At 36.6% G+C, this 24,665-nt stretch overlaps 1 protein-coding gene across 1 annotated transcript in view; it reads right to left on the reverse strand.

Moving 5' to 3' along the window:
* Positions 1-24,665, reverse strand: part of SCEL (sciellin) — a 95,705-nt gene that overhangs the window by 37,107 nt on the left and 33,933 nt on the right. Inside the window, exons 2-3 of the mRNA XM_072344898.1 lie at positions 10,454-10,581; positions 3,322-3,395 (exon numbers count right to left, since the gene is read on the reverse strand). Of these exons, the coding sequence (XP_072200999.1) occupies positions 3,322-3,395; positions 10,454-10,581 (202 nt within the window). The remainder of the gene's footprint in view (positions 1-3,321; positions 3,396-10,453; positions 10,582-24,665) is intronic.

Consider the following 24,665-nt stretch of genomic DNA (forward strand, 5'->3'; position numbering starts at 1 on the left):
TCATCAGCTGTAGCGATAACATAAAGGATGACAAATAACTACAGTGAGTAGTACACAGAATCATAACAGAACATTCAAACATTTACTTTAAGTGACAGTGGCCAAGATTTATCTTTTAAATACATTTTCCTTATAAAAAAACAAACAAACAAACAACCCAACATCCATGCTACAATACCATTCAAAAAGTCAGTCTAAAAATCTGTACCTAACTGCAAACCAAACTGTGCCTGTTGTTATTTGTTCCTTTGCCTCTTTGTTGAACTAGCTCTCTCCAAGACTAAGTACTAGAGAAGGGACAAACATTTAAGAAGCATGGATGTGAGAGTATAGATGCGTGTTGCTGTCTCTTGGCCTTGATCCCAAAGTTTCGTTTTATTTTTAGAGCAACAAAGATACATCCCTTTGTGACTATTACAAAATGAACATGCACATCAAAGATAGATGTTTGAAAACTTGTTGACAACCACAAATTAAGAACAAAACATCATCTGTCCTTGTGTAATTTCTGTATCAGCCTGTTCTCTTACACTTGAGACACTTACTTTCTCTCTTAAAAATATTTATTGAAACCTGTGCTAAAGACGTCAGAAAATGAAAATATCACAGCCTTCCCTGCATAACTCCTATGGTTCATTGAAATATCTATTAAAATTTCATGTCACTTCTTGCAAACAGACAAGAGGAAGGAACTTCATCAGTTTAAACAGTGTCACTGCCTCATAGTCACTGCCAAGAACAAAAACAGTTGTAATTGGCAAGCAAAACTATATTAAGGGCACTTGCTCAAAATATTTATTGTTTTGAGCATACTGATGCTATTAGCAATAGCTAGAATGTGCTAGGGATTTGGATGAAGATATATAGAAATAAAACAGGCAACAATCAAAAATCAAGGACTTGAATGAAAATGCAATGGCAAGAACTGTGGCTTCCTATTCTCATAAATACATAGATATTTTCAATTTGGAGTAATTGTTTGCACTGGAAAAAAACAGAGCATTTTACTTCACAAAAGTAGGAAAATATGAGTTCAAGTATACGCATTCCAGAGATAAAATTTGTCTTTGGCAAGGAGTGGAGGTAACTCCAGCATTCCTTTCATACTTAGAGCTTTTTGCCAGAGGAGCTTTCAGCTGTATGATAAATCTGAATCTGAGCAGTGCTTTCAGCGATAACCTCCACTAAATCTTGATAAAAAGACAGGAACATAACATGTTCAAGAAGTACTCAGTATAAATCCAGTTAACTTGTTATATGGAATCTTTTTCCATCCTAATAGCATTTTATGAAAACTCTTATCATCTGCCCAAAAATCATTTGGATTTCAGAGAAAACATGGATTTTTGTAATTGTTCAGTGCACATAAAGCTTCAGGAGATCTCCTATAAAGGCAGCAGCCAAAGGATATATACTGTGCTTTCTTTTCAAGAAATATTACAAGTTATTTGCTGGTACATGAGGCATACACCGTGCTGAACAGCTTTCATTTCTGATCTAATCAATTACCTCCCAGTTTTCAATTAAAAATTGAATATATATTTGATGCAACCATGTAGGTCATGTGAGCACGGGCAGACAGAGCTTATTCCCTTCTTATTTTCACAATAGTTTATGTCATCATCAGTGTACAGATTTGAATACAGGTGCCTCTAGTCACTTATTCATATACTGTTTCTTCACTATTTCAGCCTTAATTTTTTCAGCAGGGCTTGAACACGGGAGCAGAGTAATTACTTTCCCAAACCCAAGTGAATTCAGCCAGAATGGATGAACATTCAGAATAATACAAAATGATGATTTTCAGCAAGCTCAAGAGCATAGGTGATACAGCCTGTTTCAGGGTGCATGCCTCCAGCATGCTTCCATAAGCCATTTCCAGTTTTGCTGCTCCAAGGAAGCCCTCCTCAGAGAGCTGCATGCTTGTTCCCTTCCTGTCCTCTGCCTCTCTACAGCAGGACTTCCTTGATCTGAGCACTGTCTACAGAAAATGGCAATATTAGCACAAGTTCCTGAAAGCTGTAAATAGGAAAATGCACAAATTATAAAGTTGTTTTGTAGTCATTCCACCAGGGAAGCTGCACAATGCTCATACTTGTGGCTGAGTTGCCTCCAGCCCTGGTCAGTACTGCAAGCATGGCTATGTCCATCTTGATGTGCTAAGGCCACTAGTGACTCATCAAAACCAGGCCCTCAGGCACCTCAAAACAGTAAGTCTGCAAAAACATTACATCCCATCTGACAAAGATAAAACAACTCTTCTCACTCCTCCCTTTCATTCTAATTTTCCACAGTTTCACATTTCCCCCATTGAAGTCAAAGGGCAATGGATGGCCCAGCTGTCATGTTCCCACTGGGTTTACACAGCAACCAGGATACCATGGGGAACTGCCATCTTGTACCACACTGCCTGGATCTGCTACCCAGCACAGTGTTTCTACTTAAACCTCTAACAGAAAAAGCTTTCACATGACACAGAATGATAGAACCTATGAGGCTGCAAAGATCACCAAGACCATTTAGTTCAACCATCAGCCCATCACCACAGAACCTATAGACCATGTCACTCAGTGTGACATCTAACCTTTGCTTGAAAATCTCCTGGGATAGTGACTCCACCATCACCCTGGGCACCCTACTTCAATAAACACCCCTGGCTTTGCAGCTGTGGTGGGTCCAACTCTGTATTACTGTTGAAGAGTGGTCACTGCCAGCATTGCTACCAAAGAGTGTTTTGGTGTGCCTTGGAATGTGTCATGGAGTTATCTAGATCAACTTATGTCTGTGACAGGGGGGCAGTAGGCCCAAGGGCCCCTTGGCCCCAAAAATGGGAAGGGAAGAGGGGTAAGGAGATGAGAGCTGGGCTCAGGGAAGCAAACAGAGCAGTGGCAACGATCTAAGAAGCAAAACTTATTTTACTAATTATGATATGCAAGATTACACAATATAGTGCAAGCTAATTGAAACTGAGGCTAATAAATAAAGTAAAATAAGAGAGAGAGAGTTTTCCCAAAACTGAGAAGCCTACTTTGAAATTGAAGGTGCACGGCTCGGAAGCACACCCACACCCGCTGCCAGGCAGTGAGAGAGAGAGAGAGAGCAAGAGAGAGAGCATTGCTTCTGTGACTTATTTTCCTCTCTGATCGTGAGGTTGTCTGGTATATGTAGTTTTTCTTCTCTGTGCTCTACATGATATCATGATGTGGAATACCAATAGCAAAAATTACAAAACCATGACAGAAGGGAGCATTCAGTGGGCACAGTAGTGCTTGCAAACAGGGAGAGAGGCTTCTGGAGCAAATGAAGGATACTCAGCATTACCACTTTGATTAGGAGACTGCTTTCGTATGCTGAAGGCTGACATTTTCTTCAGTGGAGTGTCCTTCTGTGGGAATCTAAAATAAAACACGAAAAAGAAAAGATAGCAGTAAGATTAGAAATACGCCTCGAAGCTAGAGTAAATACATTTGCCACTTTGATCAGCTCTTTGGACAAGTTTAGTAAGATAGAATGGCTTAGAGATAACTGCAGCCTTCTTTGAACTGAAGTTCAGACTGGTTTCACTTTTCCATCTCTCGTTAAGGCAATATATAATCCTGCCCTGCATCTGTGCTCATCTTTCTCTTCTTGTCTGGAGCTTCTTCCCTCAGAACATATTTGGTGATGAGAGCCTTCAGAGGAGAAGACTCAGGTGGGAAGATGATATCAGCCTGTGGCTCAGAGTGTTGCCTGAAGCACATGTGGGCTCACCCAACCATGCTGACAGGTCTCACAGCTTCAGTGGCCTGCAGCTAACAGCAGGGCTCTAGGGACCGAGGGAGAGGAGGAGGAAGAGGTGGATCTTCTGCCCTGCCAAGTCATGGATCACTGACTTCTTTCCCTATCCAAAACAAGGTTAAAAAACACGCCTGCAAATATTCTGATTTAAAAATATATGAGAGTTGAGTCATGCAAAAAAATTCACTATGTGCTTTGAAACTTTATCATTTTTATACAGAAAACATCAAGTAGAATATAATGACATTTTAATAGCAAAAAAAAAAAAAAATCCCTTAAGGAAAAAAAATATATATTAATAAGAACATAAACATGTGAACATGATACTCTTTAGCAAATGGTTTTCTGTTTGAAAAGCAGGATTTTTCAAGAAAACAATGTTAACCTGGAATTTTCCCAATCCATTCCACTGGTCAGGTTGATAAGATTTAGAGCAGGACAAGAAAAAGTTTTTGTGACAGAGATGTTCATTAAAAAGTCACAAACATTCCAGGCTCCCTGAGTGACACTGTTGTGTCTTACAGATGCAAACAGCAGATTGACAGACCAGAGCGTGTGGCTGTTTCTTTACTGATGGAAAGTGATGATGTTGAATTTTGGCAAAAGCTTAGCAAAGGTACTAACTATAATACTGAAATGAAGGTATGGAAACAAAATAAACTAGTGGATGCCACAGTGAATTGAACTTAGAGCAGATTTTCCCTTCATATCTTTCTACTTGTTAAAAGAGATTCTGATGTCCAAAAAGGGAGAGCATTTACAGATCTTTTTATAAAGTAAATGCATTTAAATTTAAAAATAGTATTGAAGTACAAGAGTCCTCATCTGTGTTACTGAGCTGTGAAATTCCAGATGTTTATAAGAGTTTAAAATTCCAACAAGTAGACTGGAAGGCTCTGAGCCATGCTCCTTTTTTTAAGTTGTTAGTACCAAGCATGTGTTGGCAAAGTGCATGTAGAAAATGCATGACTGCTGGATCTGGTTCCCACCCAATAAAAATATGCTCAGGGCTATAGTGAGCCTTACTTATTTTGCAGTAGGTTACAAAATACTTTTCAAAATTACTGATACAAGGTTTTAAGCAGATACGTATTTTAAATAATGAATATTCTTGCTATACATTTTCCTGAACTGTCAAAGTCATATGAGGAAAAAAAAAAAAAAAAAAGATGATAAAAGAGTTCTAATTTCTTTATATTTTCAGCTATATTTTCAGCTTAGCAACAGCTGGACATCTGATACCACTCTTTATTTCAGTCAGTCCCTGGATAATAAGAAGCTTGACATTTCAGTGTGTTTCACAAGCAGTGAGCACTGGCACTTCTTCATCTGGAGAAAAATAAATAGTTCCCATAGAAGGAAATTCCATTTATTTTGTACAAAAGATTTTAAAAGATATTTTCTAAGGGAAGAGTATCATAAAACACCGAAGAGCCTTCTTTTGTCAAGATTAGATCAATGTGGACATTCTAAGGCTTAGAATTTCTTGTTAAAAATTCATACTTTGAAAGATTTCTCATTAAAACTGCAGGAAATTGCTATATAGACTTCATGGTATCTTGTTGCCTCTTTGTCCATAGATTCATGATGGGAACTGAAATTTTTCACAGAACTAACAAGGAAGTATACTCCATACACTTTTGTTAAAAATAGAAAAGAATGCCACAGATATTAGTTCAGAAAAATAAGTAAGTTATCTTTAAAGCAAAACAAAACAAAACAAAACAAAACAAACAAACAAACAAAAAAAGCATATGTTTTCAGACTTGACTTTAAAATCTACAGAATAACTAAAAACACATTGAGAATACTGACATTGAGAACAACAGAAAAACAGGTTTGCTATTCCCACTTGCATCCACGCGTAACAAAACAAAGTCCAGCAGAGAACTGACTCCACAGCAAGAGTGCTTCTTTCATCCTTCACCTTTTAATTGAAACTGTGTGTCATCTCATCCTATATTCAGTTTTTATTGCTCTCAGGGCAAAAAAAAAAAGTCGGCTGCACATGTGTACAGCATCCTTAACAAACTACTACCTAGTCTTCAAGCCCCAGTGGGTCAATGCATCAGTGAGCGTAAGAAACAGCTCACTACCTTTTACAGCCAGCACTGAAAATGTGTCAGTCATTTAGAAATTTCAAACCCAGGTATTTTAGCCTTACAGCACAATGTCACGTTGTCCTCAAGGTTTATGTCCTGCTTTTGTACTTTCAAGTTATATATCAAAGATTAATCCATTGCAATTTAAAATGCAAATTAAAAACGCTTCTAATTTGATCTCTAGCACAGATAATCAAGAGCCATCAGAGGAAGAATTAGATTTCAAGATCTTAAAAATGAAAATCTTGCATAAACAGGCAAGATAAAATTCAAAGCATTTTTTTTTTCTTGATCTTCACTATTACATAAAAGGTGCATCTGCATATGTGAAAAGAGGAAGGGACTGAAAAGTGTGAAAATCGCATAAATTTGAAAACTTCGACTTAGAAAGATCTGTAACCAACACATTATTCACACAGGTCAGTGAACAGTTTATCATCATCCCGTAACTATGAAGAGATTAAAAATAATAATAATAATAAAAAAAAAAAAAAACTTCTAAAATCAAATTGTGAGAAAGAGAAGTTCTAATCTTCTATAGTAAGGTAGTAAATTATGTTCAGGTTTTCTTGAGAGCTCAGCCACTGAAGCAAAACAGCTCTCCTGGAATGCAAAATAAAAACAAACAGGAATGCTGCTTCAGAGCAATTTGAATTTAAAAACAGCGTCAGGAAACTTTAAAAGAAGATGAAAACTGCCCGAGCCAGTCCAATGAGCTGCTCCCAAAAGGTTTTAGGGCATCTGTATTCCCTCATTTTTGGAGAAATTTAAACACAGTTTAACCCAGAAAAATACCTTCAAACATAACTTCAGGGGTAGTCAAATGCCTCTTCAAGCTAGTAGTAGAACCACTGTGGAATCATAGAAAACTTTGAGTTGGAAGATGACCTTTAAAGGCCATCTAGTCCAACTCCCCTGCAATGAACACCTACAGCTACATCACATTGTCCAGCCTGACCTTGAAGGTATCCAAGGATGGGGCATCCTCCACCTCCTTAGCAACCTGTTCCAGTGCCTCACCACCCTCACTGTAAAAGATTTTTTTCCTTATATCTAACCTAAGTCTACCCTCTTCAAGCTAGAAACCATTTCCCCTTGTTCTGTCACCACAGACTCTGCTAAAGAGTCTGTCCTCTACTTTCCTGTTGCTCTTGTAATAAGTTATTCAGAAAGCAGCAGAAGTCCACATATAACCATGTTCACAATTCCACATCTCATTTCCACATCTTGATCAGCAGAAGACCTCAGGCTGCCATAAATGTTTAAAGCCAGACCTTCTAGTTTTCAGCTATTCTGAACAGTCCTATACATCACAGTCTTCTTGCCTTCCTTAATTTGGTCTGGGCTTTCTATATAATTAGGTTTCACATTTATGCATTTTGAAAAGAAATGAACACAAACAAGAATAATACAAGCATTTTGCATAAGAAACATTTTTTCCACATTAGACTGAATGAGTTATAGCCAAATATGTTTCTGTTCTATAGCTTCAAGCTATGTGAGTGATTAAGATCTTATTTATAAATATTTATACTACATAGATTTGCTTTTATTAAACACTGTCTTTCCCCAGCTTAAATATACTGCATATTGTCACAGTGCATAAGTTGTTCACTGCAGTAGACCTAAAAATGTAGTGGCAGGTACATCCTCTTTTCTGAAAAGTCACAAAATTGATTACTGTTTTCAAACATACATTTACTGTATCCTTACAGTTTCAACTTTTCAAAAACACCAGATCCGTGCCATAGGAAAGTAAACAGACACATCTTTCTTTATCCCAGATACAAAACTTTCCACCAAAATCTCATTCTGAAGCACTATGTTGCTCTAAAGTAAGATGAAAATTTGCTATTTTTCAAGTATTTAGAGCTCAAAATTTTAGAATCATTCAAATAGAAATTTAACAAATGGTTAGGAAACTGATATTCCACATATTTAGTGTTGTAAACTATTTACTTCCTTTCACTTAAACCAATGAGAAATTCTGAACAGAATAACTACACTGGGATTGAATAAAATGCAGATTTACTTTGATTTAATCTTTTTAATATTTTTTCTCCATAGGAGCTGTTGAAGTCTGAGGTCTAACTCACAACTTATCCTCCATTTATATAAAAGGAGAGTCAAAGATATGATATATTAAACAAAATCTCATCTGATCCTATTTAATCACAGTACCACATCAGCAAACATTTTATTTTGTCTTGAATAAAGAAAGACGTTTATTTCTCTTGAATATAGTAAGACCTAGATGCATGAGCAGCCACTGATTAAAGTCATCTTGTCTTGATAAAAGATAAAGATCTCACAACTTTGAAATAAGGTAATGAGATACACATCATTATAGTTCTAGATGGATAACCATATGTGTGAGATGCAATCTGGATGGTGTGGAAGTCAGCACCAATCTTGCTGTTTCTACATCCATCATTTCTCCCCTCAAGTGAAGGTCTGTCATGATCCTATCAAATGCTGTGACTCTTCTGTCAGACTTGACTACACACAAATAAGAATTTGTATACCTAAACATGGGTACACTTCCTGGTCACGGATGAAAGCTGCTTTTCAAGTCCCCATCACAGCAAGAGACTGACAAAGTTCACATGGCCAACCTTGCCTTATTAAGCATATGACTTAAAGGTCCACTCTTTCAGGTGCAGATCTGTACGTATAATGGATACTGTACTATCCTCCCTCCAAAATTACCACCAGCACCTACTACCACAGTTCAAGATTGTAGTTCATGACATGAAATAGAATAATCCTGTTGCAAACTCAGTGTTGTGGTTTAACCCTACAGCACCACACATTTAGTCAGCCCACACCCCATCCCCTGTTTCCCAGTGGAATGGGGGAGAGAAAGAAAACAAAGTAGAACTGGTGAGTTGAGATAAAACTATTGACAAAGATAACAGGAAATTGATAGCAATTACGTATAAATGTATATGAGAAATGATGCTCAAGCAACTGCACACCATCCCCCAACCAACACCCAGCTAGTCACCTAAGCAGCAAAAGAGAGCCCAGTGAACTCACACCCCCTTCAAAACTCCTTCCACTTGATGTCATGTGGTTTAGAATATCCCTTCAGCCAGTTTAAGTCCGCTGTACTAATTCTGTTCCCTCCCAGATTCTTGGGCCTTTTGCTGAGAACACTATTGGCTCTGTAGAACACCGCTTAGCTGCAACTATAAACATCAGTGTGTTAACAACATTGCTTTTCTCCTAGAACCATACACAGCACCATACCAGACACTCTAAAGAAAAAATTCTGTCCCAGCTGAAACTGAGACACTTAGTGCAGTATCAAGTGAGTAGTCAAATCTTTCAACACCGAATGTGTGAATATCAAAATTGTAAGTAAAAGTTTATCTGGCAATTCATTAACCTTTCTGTACTTTTGCTGAAAACCACATATAAAGACAACTACACTTATTTTATAGACACCGAAGAAACAACAAAAACACATTCCTAGAATATTTTTTTTTCATGAGATTCATGTCAGATAAAAAGCAATATAACACATTTTTAAAATTCTGGAAAGAATACAGTGTGTATAAATGAATGTTTTACTACACAGAGAATTCAAAACAACCCTTGCAAAGAATAGAAATAACATGTGCACATACGTAAAGTTAAACTAGGCAAGGTTAGAACAAGCAAGGTTGGACGAGAGAGCACACAAATGTAAGACAGAAGTCATTCATCTATTTGTAGCAGAAAGAGCTCTCAGAACTGGTTTTTCTGGACGTGGGTGGAGGAGATTCTGTTTTGAAAGAAATTACGCTTTGGAACTGTCCCTAATGTATGCCAAAAATCAGCTGCTAAGTCAGAACCCGAATTTGTATGTGCTTTGTAATTAGAAGTATACGATCAGTTTTAAATATGTGTTGTTGTTTTAATGGGGTACAGAAGGTATTAATTTTAAATTTTTTAATTAATCTATTTCCTTTCATTTTGCAACATTTCTAATAAAGAACTGTTCCTGTTTATACATGAATTCACATCGTCCTGTGGATAAATCACTGTATCACAGCAGAGCAAGCATTTTGCTACACCTTGTGCAAAGACATAAATTAATACTGAATATTTCACAAGTGGTTTGTTCTTTAAAAAACAACAACAAAACCCACAAAATCTATCGCTGTTTTCTTTTTAAAAATCTTATAACTAAAGCAAATTCAAGTAAATTATATTTTAATAGACTTTACTTCATTTTAGACAAAAACTCCTAAAATAGTAAAGTAAGAATAAACCAAGCCATAGAGTAAAAGTGTCAAAATGACATTGAAACAACCATTAGTGAAAAGGGGTCTGAACTGTGAGTTCACCATCAAAGAACTACAACTACTAATAAAATGTAATTAATCACGTAATTAAGATAGTATGGGCAAGAGATTTCAGAAAGGTGAAGGGAATTTGAAGACCTAAAATGGGACACAAGTTTTCATAGCACATTCACTTCCTGAAAATCAGACTCCTTAAAGTTGGATACTCCAAAATCACAGGGCATTGGAAAATGGAGAATTTTATTACTTGGTACATACAAACAAAAAACTAAATGCTCTTACCTATATATCGTAGAAGCCAATGTCCTAGTGTGTGGTTCAGTGTGGTAAGTCAACCTGGAGATACCTGGAAGTGAGGTACAATCAAAGCTGACTGAGAGCTGAACTGTTGTTGTTCTCCATCCAGCTGCCTGAAAAGTCAAGAGACTTCTACTTCAGAGGCTGAGTCACTTAAGGAGGAGGCAGGAGGTGTGGAAAAGGGTGGCACCTTGTAGAAATACCAGATCAATTAAAAGTACTGGGAAGTTGTTATACTTCTGTGCTTACTGTACTTTTCAAGTGCAATAGGGCTGGTTTTCACAAAATGAACTGCATGCACACACCTTGAAACAGAAAACCAAGGAATTACTATCTGAAGCAATATACCAGTCTCATTTGGATTTTCCACAGATGCATATATTGCAGAGCCTTAGCACTGTCTCTCAGGTAAAGGGTTTCAGGTATCTACAGAGGCAAACACAAAGAAATGCTATATTTCATCACAGGGAAATTCTACAGAAGTGGAGAAGGCACTGTATACTGATAAACATTAGGTATTTGCTCTGTTAGAATATGTGGGCAGAGGCAAAACATCTGTGGGGAAAACTTTCCAACATGAGACCTTGTTGCAAGCCTCTTATCTCTGCACATTTGCATTCTCCTTCAGTACAGACAACAATAAACAGAATGAAGAGTCTGCCTCTGCCTTTATTTTATTTTATTTTATTTATTTTGTTTACAATGACTACAGTTTGTTTCTCTGAAGGCTAAAACTGTCTCATTAATAAATACAGTGTAATTAATACAATCACTTTGTTATGTGAATTCTTTGTAAGATGCTGTAGTTCAGTTTCAGGCACAAAGTCTTTATAGATACATATACATGTGTATACACACACACACACGTATATAAGTCCATGCTTATTTTATATTTGGAGAGTTTTTACAACAAAATATGTAAGGCATGGTTATACATTACTCATATTGTCTTTTATTAAACTTAAGACTGTCTTTTAGTACTAAAAAAAAGAAAGCAAACACTGACACAAAGCAACTCAATAAATGTCTCTTAAGCTATGTTTCAAGTCCTTCTTTTTGCTGATGATTATCTCTTCACAGACTAGATAGTAACATGAAGTTACTATCCAAACATTGGTTATATCTGATAAAATGCAGCTGATGAAGCAAAGTAGCAGACCAAAAAACACCAAGTATGAACTACTAACAACCACAAGTTTCAGTGTTAATAAATGCAAGTATACCTTCCCAAACTTTGTACAACTCAGCCTCCAGGTTTCCAAAAGTGAAAAATAATTACAGCAGTCATGTTGAAGCATATTGTACTGTATGTTCAAGTTTTTACAATCAAGAAGAAGGCTCTGCAAATGCATATCTTTATATACACATTTCAATTTTACAGTTTAACTTGCACATATCCCATATGAAGTCCAACTTCCTGAGCAATACATAATGGAAATCAGGCTAAAACAAAATTCTACGTATGTTTTGAGTTGAAATGGAATTACAACTTTGATATATAATAACAACACTCAAGATTCAAAACATCATTTCATTTTAAAGGGCCCTTTTTTCACAATCCAGGTGCTGGATGACATTGCTTTGCCAGTATTTTACATTTAACCAAAATAGACTTAACCTGTCTTACAGCACTGCCTTCTTTAGCCATATGTTTGAGAAACACCAAAAGGGGTGAAGCCAACAGAGTCTGCTGAAATTCAAGTGATACTTTCCTATATTAATAACCTTTGAACTCAGAGAATAAACCATGAGATACAGCAAGCCAGTTCTGCTACCTTAAGCCAGAGTCTTCCTTTAAGACAGTCTTGCCAAGTCTGTGTTTGTTGGCATGACCACACAGAGCCTCCACAGAAAAATGCATAACTCCAAGAAATTCCAGCAGTGGTACCAAGCCCAGCTTAAGAATAAAGAAGGCCAGCTATAATATAGACTGATCTGCAACAATCAGCAGATTCAATGGATGATGATTTCTTAACATTAGCTATGCTAATTACTTACTGTTTCAGAGCTGGGAAAAAAAAAAGAAAAAAAAAAAAAAAAAAAGCATTCTCCAAATTAAAGCAAATATGACTCATTGCTAATCATTCTGATTTTCTCTATAGCAATTGTACAAGTATTGTATCTGATGAACAAGGAATATATTACATGGTACCACATATCAGGAATCAAACTGCATAAGCATACAGTGGAAGTGACTTATAAGTATCTCCCATGAACCACCTCTTCATTTTTCTGAAGAAGTTAAGGTTTTAGAACTTCAGAGGAACTCAAATTTTTCTCAGTCTCAAGTATATTCCACAGACTGTGTGAACTGTTCTACAGTCATCATGAGGGGACAATTCTGTTTTCAGACCCTAGATTAAAGCCAATATTTATGTGAAGAAGGGACAGAAATATAGATAGAGTGAAACAATAGCAGACTTTGTTAAGATTTGAAACATGTCTCCCTGATTCCCTTCCTTCCCTACAGTAGAATTCCCCAGTTATAGCACAGACATCCATTCTGGAATCAGATTTTTCAATGGTGTCAGAAAATGGGAATGCAAAAAAAAAAAACAAAACAAAAAAACCACACATGCAAGCATCTGGTTCACCACCAGTGTTTTCAATAAAAGGATGCAATTTAGCTGACCCACCAGCTAACAGCCATATTGTTCCTTTAATTTATCGGAGTTGAAGGAATACTTGATGAGTTTAAATTAATATAGATTTGGTGAAGACAGTAATTAATTTCATAACTACCTATTTGACATAACTCCTATACTTCTTCTATATGTTCTGCTTTTTCTCACAATTCTCTCTCTCAAAAAAGAAAAAAGAAAAAAATATTTTAAAATAAATTGAAAATACACAAATGGCCACATCCTCAACTGATAGAAAGGAATGCAACTCCAGCAAAATCATTCTGACGACTCCCGTTAGCAGACTATCTGACTTGACATGGTTTATGAGGGAAAGCAAGAAATGACTTCGAACTTCTTGTTACATTAAGTTATCTTTTTAATTTATTAATAAAAACAAATAGAGACGCATTAGTGATTAATAGTCATAGTTCACTGTGTCTTGCTGATCAGGCTGATAGGAAATTTTGGAGGCCATTTCCAACAAGCTCACTGAGGACTAGGCTCATTACTCATTTAGAGAATTTTTCTTCTCCCAGTAAACTGATAGTTTCCAGTGGAGGATGTCGACTTTTAAAATTGTGTACCACTGACGGAAAACCGTCCATAAGTAGTTCAGAAAGACCATAATTTATAGCTAAATTAGTGTTCCCAAAGTCAAGTGCGTGTAGTATCCAATTGTAGTAACACATTATTGTACTCGCTGATTCCCACATCTTTCTGAACAGGATAGTTCTGTTCTATATATTTAACTTTAGTTTGTACTTTTCTACAGAGCCCATCCTTGACTGCTACTAAAATGCATTTTCTTGCCAATTTTTATTAAATTTCCATTTTTCAAGTACAAAATGCATGGCTAATCTCCTTCCACATTCTTATTAAGGTTTGTAGGATGTCTGTCATGTGTAAGTAGTGTACTTCAGCCTAGCCCTGTTAAGGTATTACATAGACACACAACGAAGAGAGAAATGAGTGATGACTCAGCAGACAACTTCTTGGGCAAATACCATTCTGTGACTCCTCCCAAAAAGGGAGGAATACCTTACGGAATACATCTTTTTCATAGGCTGTATTCCAAAATAGAAGTCTTTTGATACTGCAAACCTTCCATTTAGGACTGATAAAGTAATGTCTTTAGGAATATCAGATGCTTCTGTTGTCACTGTTGTGTCTAAAAGACTTAAAGACCTTCCAGCAAGAAGTGTTCCAAGTTTTGAGTTTTAAAATAATAAAAATAAAAATAAAAATAAAAATAAAAATAAAAATAATAATAATAATAATAATAATAATAATAATAATAATAATAAAGATAGCTATAGTTCTCCAAGTTAAACATACCAAGCTCAGTCTCTTGCCAGAGGACAAGTGTTGCAGCATGACTTGCATGTATAGGGCTAAACTTGTTTGCCAAAACAAATTGTACAACTTCATCCTTAACTTCTGTCAGAGCATGGGGCTTGCATTAGAAACAGCCAGGCTGAAGCTTTGTTTCAGAGAGAACTAATTGGCAAAAATCAAAACTGTAGCAAGGAGTGAGCTAACAGGAAGGTGTGGATAAATGGGAAACTTTGCTCAGGTTTACACCTTCTTAATTAACTGGCATGGTCCAATTCATTCAATCTGAGTTTTGCAAAATGAATTGCATTTGATGTAGCTTGTATCTAAAGGAGACTAAAACCATAGCAGTGAAGTGGCAGCAGTGGATGATGGCCTGCTGACAGCTAGCATGGCTTAACAGACAGAAACAGTGACCTGTACCTGGTGGGACTGTTGCATTTCTGTGCTACCAGGACATTTTTCTTTCTCAGGCATCATCTAGATCACCTATGTATGTAGGTAGCAGTCTTGATAAGTAACTCAAAAAGATCTAGGGAAGACAATTTCAGCCTAGCAAACGGTAGGGGACTGGTGCACATGCATAGGGTGACATCTTCCTCTTAGAGGTGACAGAAGAATCACTTCTACCTTCATTTCCACTTCAGTCCTACCTTATAAAATAAGAAGATGCTTGGAACTTTTACTACTTCTATGAAGAGGAGAACTTTTCAACTCCTGTAACAATAAATAACCAAGGGAATATATTGCCTATGAGTACATCCTTATCAAGAGTTATTTACAACTCAGAACCAGGCTAGGTACAGTTATGTGAATCCCAGTAGGATTCACAGTTGCAACAGAGAGAAGATGAAGAAAAAAGAAGCATGGGTGCCTTTTGTTTTTGTTTTTTGTGTTTTTTTGTTTGTTTGTTCATTTGTTTTTAACAGGCAAGCTATTTCCTCACTAGATCCCACAGCTTTTTGTAACTTGCCCCTTAAATTTCTTGTCCTCCTAAAAAGACATATTAAAAAAAAACAAATTCCAAACCTACTGATTTGATGTGAGATGGCAACTCCCCTTCTCCCTAGGCATCAATCTAGGATGGAAATCTAAAAGATATATAAGCAATTTGAAGGTAGCTTTGCAATGTCTAACTACCGGCATTGCCAAGTGCCTGGGCTCCATTTTAACAACCTTTTCCTCCTCTGGTGCTCAGAAGTCAAAATTCCTCTGCCTTATCTACATCATCTCAGAGCATGCCTAAATCTTTGAAAGGACAGAAAGAGAAAGCAGCAGTTTACCAGTTGGAAAAGTCACACAGACTATGTCTAAAACCAAGTTCATGGCACTCCTCCTTTTGACAGAAGCCCAGTACCTGCCAAATATCTTATACAGTGAACTGTAAGGTTCTTCCAGGGGCTTTATCACAGACTAAATCAATATTTAGGCATTGTATATGGAATTCCTCTTTTTATATTTTATGTTTCATGTTTGGTGATTAAAAGAGACAGAGAGGAAGGTCATTTTGTAATACTAGCTAAGAATAGCTGTTGTGCAGTGTTGAAATGATTGAGAAACACTTTTTGTAGATTATGCTACTGTTAAAATAAGCAAAATATTTCATTATTTCATTCATATATAAAAATCTGTGGAATGCACAGGGTTAATGTGTTTTATGGATATTTTTGTGTGTGTGCCAGCCTGGCTTGCATTTCTGGGAAGGCCTTTTGGCTGATAGATGTAGGGCGTGCAGAGCGATAGTTTCACCACATATTCCTGAGTGCAGGAAGAAGCACTGTCAGAGCTTTTTCATATGTATTTTTTAATTGCAAGGAAATCCTTAATGACATTGCAGATGTATGCAGCAGCCCTTGTTTTCCCAAAGGGTGTGGCAAAATTGGAAATGGGGGAAAAAAAAAAGTTGTAATTGTATGCAAGTTGTCTAAACCATCTTACTGCTTCTAGTTTCCACAAAAACTGGCTGAGCAATTTCTTCCATTTCCCCTTCTAAAATTGCTTGGTAGAGAAAACATGCTTATCGTAGCAGGTGGCAGCACATTTCATGGCAGACAAATTCTTTTCAGTGTTATTGGTCCTGCTTTTCTCACAATTTGAATACCTCCCTATTCTGCAAATGAGTGTAATGTCTTGCAGAAATCCCTATAAGTCATGTCCATAGTATTCTAAACTTGTTTATCTTAATCTTGTACCATTACCACTGTTACTTTAGCGAAATCAGTTGTCTAAATAATATTATTCTGAAAATCTAGCTATGTCAAGTGGCATCTGCATGGTACCAGCTGAATGGCTCTAACTAGTTTTGTAACTTATGCTGCTGATAAATAACTTATTTGTTTCTGTGCTATCATTTACAAATAATGCTCATGCACATATCTAAAGAAGTAAAAATCAGGCTTTGACCAGTAGTAGTGCGATTGTGACAAAGTAGATGTGCTTTTGTCACTAAAGAATAAGCAGAACTACCACAATCACCTGGAAATCCTCACTGAGGAATCTGGAAAAGAACCCACAGTACTGATTTCAGGAAAGACATCGCATTTAAATAATCTGGAGGACAGACTGAAGGGAGGAAGGTGCTTTCCTGCTATGTACCTAAATTTTTCTCAAAGCAATGAATCTGCTGTGGGCATTTTAAACACATAAAAGACATCCCCCAAGCTGTTCTTTTTAACAGAGCAGATACAGAGATGTATCTACATCAGAAAACAATATCTTTGTAGGGAGGTTCAAATTACACTTATCTGATAGACTGGGTTTTCCTTCTTAACCTGGTATTGCGCAGGGATTACTTGTGAGGACTATACAGCCTCTACTATTGTAATTATTATTTCTTTTAGTGTTTGGTACAAATGAATTGATACAGAAATGAACAATTGTCTGTCATTTGAAAACTTGTAAGGAAGTTTTGTATCAGAAAAATAACTGATGGACTATTGAAATAATATTTTATCTATTTAATTTAATCTTAATTTACTAAGTGGTTCCACTTGTGTTAATACATAACTGTTGTGCTTAACAGATCGTGATCCTGTTCAAAGATCCACATCAAAGTCAAACATGAGAATGACAGAAAAGTAGCTCTTACCCTATTTCCCATACATTTATATCAGTCTGTGTTTCTCCGTTCATATATGAATATAAATATAGGAATGAGTGTATACTCCGAACCAAAACAGTTTAATAAGAAGGCTTCCAGGCTTATGAAAGAGAAATCCATTGATGACTACTAAATAAACTCTAAGAAAGACTCTAACATGCAAATTGATAGAACCTGTAAGGACACTTAGGGAAAGCCATACATACACCTAACCCATTCTTCCACAATCATCTGCTCTTAGCTACTGTTGGAGATAGACTACCGGGCTAAGTAAGCTGACCTTAGACTGGACACCTGTGTTATGCTTCTATGGTCCAAATGTGTGAATGCAGAAAAAGTTTAATGCAAAAAACTGAAATTGTGTTAAACTGTTCCTAAATCTTTGATGATGAAGTAAACATTAAACAATTAGTAATACAGTGAAGGTGATATCAGATTTTTTATTTTTTTTTTCAGAATGTTTATGGTTTGGGTATTGAAATAAACCAGTCTCCTTAGTAAATCTCAGCTCCTTTGGTGATTCATACAGCATACTCTTTTTAGTTTCTACAGACCAAATTTCTTGCCTAGTTATTTGGTGATTGTGGAGAGTGAGTACATATGTAAATATGGAGAGCACTACATTTTGCTAATACATGTTTAAGACAGTTTTCTTACACCTAACTACCTTTGCAGTCAAATAAAACTGCTCATTTGTTCAAAGGACAGATAAAATAGCAAGACAGGTTTATGGTTTGTGTTGAAATGTAGGTCATCTGCAGGAATAAAATAGAAAATGGTAGAGTCTTCTCTCATTGCTCCCCTTCCAGCAGAATTAATCTGTTGCATTATACTCCTTTGTCCATGAGAGTAGAAGGATCAAGAGCATTTTCAAGAATATTCTGAGGATAAATTTCAAGTGCAGATTTCAATCACAAAGAAAGGTGTGTGAAAGAAATCAGAACACACTTCCTCAATCAACACTTCACCAAATAGGGCATAGTGAACTGGGACGCCAAAGAAACAGTTGAGCTCTCTTCTTGCTTTTTTTAAACACTTTTCCTATGATATAAACTAGCCAATAGACCGTCATAAATGTAAGTTAATGCACTTTGAAAATCAACTTCTCTCTTTGTAAATTATATACTTTGGAAAAAAAAATATTTTAAAAACTATAAATACTTTAGAAAGGATGTTGGCAGAAGAAGTCTTTCAAATTATTTTTAATGCTCACTACATGAAGAATTGCACTGAAGGCTTTTTTCACTTATTTTTGTTGTTGTTAAGATCAATGACAAGTCTGGGCTTTGAAACAGGATATTTTCAAAGTAATTTGTGTGATATTGAAAGGGAAAGAGTCTGGACAAAATTATTGTAATTATCTGGATGTAATCATGGAGTCTCAGATCAGTTCCTAACATTCCAGATCCTGCCTTGGCCGTATAGGATCATACCATGAAGAACCCAGTAATTTAAAAAATGAGTTGTTGTAGACCCTTGTGCTGTCTTTTAGACTGAGAAAACTAAATGAAAATTAATGCCCAAGAAGATAACTTGAATTCTACTCAATGAAAGGAGAAGCCAAACTGGTGACGACTCTATTCGAATACTTCTTTCTTCAGTGTTGGGTTAGGAGTTACATCACAGGCCCTGTTTAATAAAAAAGCTGAGCAACATCAAAAGTCAGGCTCCTACCTCTACATTTGTCACCCATTCATCTCATTAATGTAGATGACTAAATTAGGTCAGAGCTCTAGAAATTGCTGTTTCACTTCGCTGTCTTGAAAGGGAGCCTAAGATGACAAGTGAAATGTAGGTATCTACACTGTAAACACACAGACATGTCAGATCAATCCCATGTAATGGCAGGATTTCAAGCTTAATTTTTGCTCTTGCAAAAAGCAGTGACTTCTTGCCAAACTGAAAACAAAAGGAAACAAGCATGCAGATTTTTTTCTCTGTCTCTGGACAAAACTCAAGTTGCAAGGTTCTTTCTGCACCCTGAAAAGTACACCACCTATATTAAATCAAAATCTGTCTTATTTTCAAGTATGACCAGTGATGCATTGTAGAAACAGCTTCCCTGCAACCGTGACGACTGACAGAAAAAGTACAATGAAGAAACTGTAAGCTGGGATTATGGGAGTCCAATCCACAAAGAATGTGCAAGACAAGGGGAGAGAGAGAAACCAAAAAATAATTTGTTTTTTTTCTCTCTTTCTGGGGGGCAGATTCTTTCATGGCTACAAAAGGAATACTCCTATTTCTAGAAGGAACATGTCAAATCCTTTTTGGTTTGAACCGCCTAGTTATAACAAAAGCAAGACTTTAATTTGGGGGTTTAGCTGCCTTTTAGTTAACTGTACTCATTCTTTTCAGATCCCTGAGCTGCATACAAACCAGTATCAATGGGATTTTACATCTGTAGACTTGTGAGCAGAATCTCCATAGTATTATGCTTAAATCACAGTCTTTGATTTTTTATATTTTCTCAAATGTTCATTTGAAATATGCAGTTCTGCTCTAGCATATTTGAAACTTCTAAGTTCATAGTGATTTTACCATTTTAGTTTGCAGCAGAAAGCTTCACATCAGTGAGTTACGCTGTAGCTTAATTATACAGCCAGGATGGGTGTGTGAAAATAGCCACTGTGCTCTGGAGAATAAATTGCTGGGTTTGGTTTTTCTTGATTTACAAGTTGCTATATGAGGTGCACATTCCCAGGGAGTGGTGAAAAGTGCGGGTGTGTTAAGCAGGTTTAAGAATATTTTAAAGAGACAGTCAGGTTTGTGACATACCAGATTTGGTGTACTTCCTGCTTCCTCCCAAATAACATTTTCTGAGCTTAAATCAGCTGTCTCTCTGTGTAAGTGATACCACAAAATCAAGTGTAGCAGTATGTGTCACACTGATCTTTCTGTCTTTTTTTTTTTTCTGCTTCTGTCATCAACCAGGAAATGAAACTGCCAAAATTGCAGGTCTTCATGCTCTTTGGAGAGCAGAATTCACATACCATCAAGCCCAGCCATTAAAATCTTGTGGTTTTCTATAAAAATAGCTGTGGTCTGGACAAACAATCAAGCTGTTTCTCAACTCTGGTCAGTATAGAAGTTATTTGCTAGTGCTTCTGCGACCACTGCTCTAGGGTATGGAATACACTAGTCTGAAGTCTGTTGCGAGTTCACAAGAACGTTGTCAAAAATCACATTGTTTTGAACCTGGATTATCTTGTATCCTTGAAGTTTTTCATGGAGAGAAGGCATCATATTGAATCTTTCATATGCACTGGCTTTAAGCCTTGAAAAACTAAAAGGTATTTTCTCCTGAATAAAGATCTCTTCTGGAACTAAAGATAATTTCAATTGAAACTAAGAGCAATCCTTTTTAAACAGCTTTCACAAGAGATGACTGGAATATCAATTTCAATCTCTTGCTCACTGAAGGAGAAAAAAATCAGGAGAGTTCAAGCTACATACAAGCTTCAGCCTGCCATTATTGCCAATAACACTATGTTTGGAAGCATTCAACCTCACATTCTAGGGAACAGATTAAAATCTTTTCTTCTTTCCTTCTTTCCCAAGTGATAAATATGTTAAATGTTGGATGTTTTCCATGACATTATACTATATAACTTACAGTGCTATCTCATGTTCTGTATAATCAAAACATTTAACACCAAAAGATCCAGTGCTTTGTTATTGAAGAAAATGGATGCTTTAAATTTGTCCTTCTAGAAGTAATAAGTGAGCACCATGACACACACAAAAATTATAGCAAATCAGACTAAAATTTAATTCACAAAGAAAGCACTTGCAAATGCCAACGTTTGGAAAAAGGAGAGTACACAGAAACTGAAATTTAGAAGTAGGTAGCAGAGTTACTAAAGCAAAAGGAGGATGATGTCAAAGGGAAAACGAAAGCAAGAAGAAAAGGATTTAGAAAGGCAAGGATCAGTATAATATCAGATACTGACAGTGCAAGTCATAATTGTCTGTGATTATGAAAGGTTTTGAGAACTGGATACATGAAGACACGTCCTGCTGTTTTTAGCAAAGATAGCAGTGTTTATAGGACTAAGTGAATAACTCTTCATAAACTTTACATTATAAAAAATCTGTGATCAAGTGAAGAAAGAGGATGAACAGTGATGTTTCATGAAAACTATGTCATGAACAATGCATGGCATGTTATGTTAGCTATTCTTCCATGTGGCTTGTGATTAAGACAGAATAACATCTGAAATTTGCTGCATAAGGACAAATAAAAGCCAATGCTTGAGGAAGGGAAGTGGTTCAGCCGATAACTACCCACAGAAAGGAAGCAGCCCTAGGAAGTTCATTCAGAAGGCCAAGTTCACTTGTAACCTCTTCAGACAGTTTTTCTCAGGTCAGCCTCCTGAACAGTCAGTGGTGTAACTACAATCACTGCCTGTTCAGGAAACACCCCAGTGAAGGCCATGAATCAGTATCTCTGTCTCTTACCTAACTGTACAATGCAGTGATCCAGTAAACGGGTGATGACAATTGCTTTGTAGTTGGCAGCAAGGGTGTGGTTTCATTATCAGTTTAAACTGATCAAATACCACATTCCCACCAGAAGGAGTAGTTCTGCCTTCCCACTTCTGCCCTTGGCTATATTCTAATAATAGTCCCTCTGATCACCTCAGTCAGATCAGTAAACTGATCCAGTACATGGAAGGTTTTATGATCAAAAGAAGTGAAGCAAAGCTTACAGCAAAAACAAAAGACACTGGGTAGAGCAAGACCACCCATTAGTCTAAGTGTGCTATTAGGAGGTTTACACCAGTCGCAAGAACAACTATTAAAGCTAATGTCTTAATTTAGTAACTACTGAACCAACAGGGCAGTCCATACCTTAAAAACAGCATTTTAACCTCTCTGTAAATCCAGTTGTGTTATTTCTAGTTATATTCTTCCTGTGTTTTCCCAGTCTTAACAGGTACATACTTTTACAAGAGATCTTTCCCATAGGTTTTCAACTAAAAGAACTTGCTAGTGGTTAGAAGGAACAAAATATGGCCTTTCAGATTATGTCCAAAACCTCTTAAAGTCTTAAAGTACTGCACTATCTTTCTTTCTCATCTACAAATTACACCTTGCTCAAATCCCTCCAAATACATATATCAGAAAAGCTATTAAAAACATAAATATTTACTAAATGTTATAGTAGATCATATTTTCCATATGAAAGAATCTCGTCTGACCTCAAGATTTGTTTTCATATTAGTGATCCTTAACATCTTCCAGGCACTACTGGGACAGATAAAATTTGAGGATGGGACTTGACAAGAACCATTATCACTTTAGATGTTAGAGAAGTCAAATGTTCACCAAATTGGTTGACAGCTCAAAAGAGAAAATGCTTACATTTTTAGATTTATACTGTTGCGTCAAGACTTCAATTAAATAACAGAATCCATTCACAGAATCATGGAATTCACAGAATTGTTGAGACTGGGATGGACTTCTTATGCTCATGTAGAGTAATATCTTTCTTTAAGCATGGTCAGTTAGATTGTGTTGCCCAGGATGGTGATCTGGTTGTGTTTTCAGTACTGCCAAGGGTGTAGACTTCATAGTGTCTCTGAACAAGGTGTTCCAGTGCTTGACCACACCCTGCAGTAAAAAAGTTTTCCTGCTTTCGGATGGAATTTGAAGATTTTTGATTTTTTCCTGTTGCCCCATGTCCTGTCAGTGGGTACTGATGAGAAGACACTTGCTTCCTCTTCTTGATTCAATACCAGCAGGTATATGTACACATTTATGAGCTCCCCCCTGAGCCTTCTCCAGGCAGTATAGTCCCAGGTCTCTCAGCTTCTGACACATAAGAGATGGTCCAGGTCCTTAACCATCTTTGTTGCTGTGCACTGAACTTCCTACAGTAAATGCATATCATTCTTGCTCTGAGGAGCCCAGAACTGTACACAGTACTCCAGATTTGACCTTACCAGTCCTGAGCAGATGGCAAGGATCATCTGTCATCATCCGCAGGCCAAATTATGTTTAACACAGCCCAGGATATTGCTGGACTTTTCGTGCCATGAAGGTGCATCGATGGCTTATGGTCATTTTGTTGTCCATCTCCAGGTCAACTTCCATTCCACAGACCTTATCAACAAAGCCACTCAACAGTTAACTGATACCCAGCATGTATTTGTGCCTGAGGTTAATCCTCCTAAATGCAGGACTGTGACTTTACCCTTGTTGAACGTGATGAGATACCTCTGTACCCCATTCTCCAGTTTGTCAAGTTAACTCTGAATAGCAGCGCAATGAACTGGCACTTCAGCCAGTTTACCCAGTTTTGCATCACTTGTGAACTTGCTGAATGTGCACTCTGTTTTTTCATCCAGGTCATTAATGAAGATGCAGAATATTGCTGGCCTAGTGTTAAGCCCTGGGGCCATCTAAAACATCTAATTCAACCATCTAAATCATAGATGTTCTTTCCTCTTATGATGAATGACAATTTCTCTTCTTCCTAAGCAATAAGTATATTCTATAAATTGCTACTTCCTCATAGGGAAAATGAAGACAGAATTAATAACTTTGAAAAATAGCCCACACTTTCTCTGTAATTATGTGCATCTTTTCATGGGACAGTGCTAACCTGTTTTCTTCCTATTTTGTTTTCTCCCATCCTCGCCACATCCTGTCTCTGACAACCATGACTGATGAAACAGATAAGGGCATCCTTGAGCCCTTCGTGGAATAACAAACAAGAAGGAAGGAGGTAATCACACATACATTTGCAACTCTTATTTGCAACTATTATTATAAAGTCAATGAAATGTAAACAGTCTCCACTTCTGCCTTGTAATTAATTAATTATTAAAATGTACTAATTTATTTTCATTCTTCTGCTACAACAGAGGTGACTCCTAAGAAGTTTGCAAAGGAAAAGAATACTTCAAAAACTAAAATAGCTCAAAAACTAAAATTTATATACAAGAGTCTATTTAAACTTGAATATAAAATTCTGTTAGAAGCAAAGGAGATGAATGGAATAAGTAGATATGTTGTATTGTGATGCTGCCCTCTGAGTCAAATATTATGTAGTCTCTTGAAGTTTTCTGTACATACTGTACATCCAAGCTAATCTGAATCCAATGGCTAATCTGAATCCAATGGCTAATCTGAA

This window comes from Excalfactoria chinensis, chromosome 1 (genome assembly GCF_039878825.1).
Source record: "Excalfactoria chinensis isolate bCotChi1 chromosome 1, bCotChi1.hap2, whole genome shotgun sequence".
Lineage (NCBI taxonomy): Eukaryota > Metazoa > Chordata > Aves > Galliformes > Phasianidae > Excalfactoria > Excalfactoria chinensis.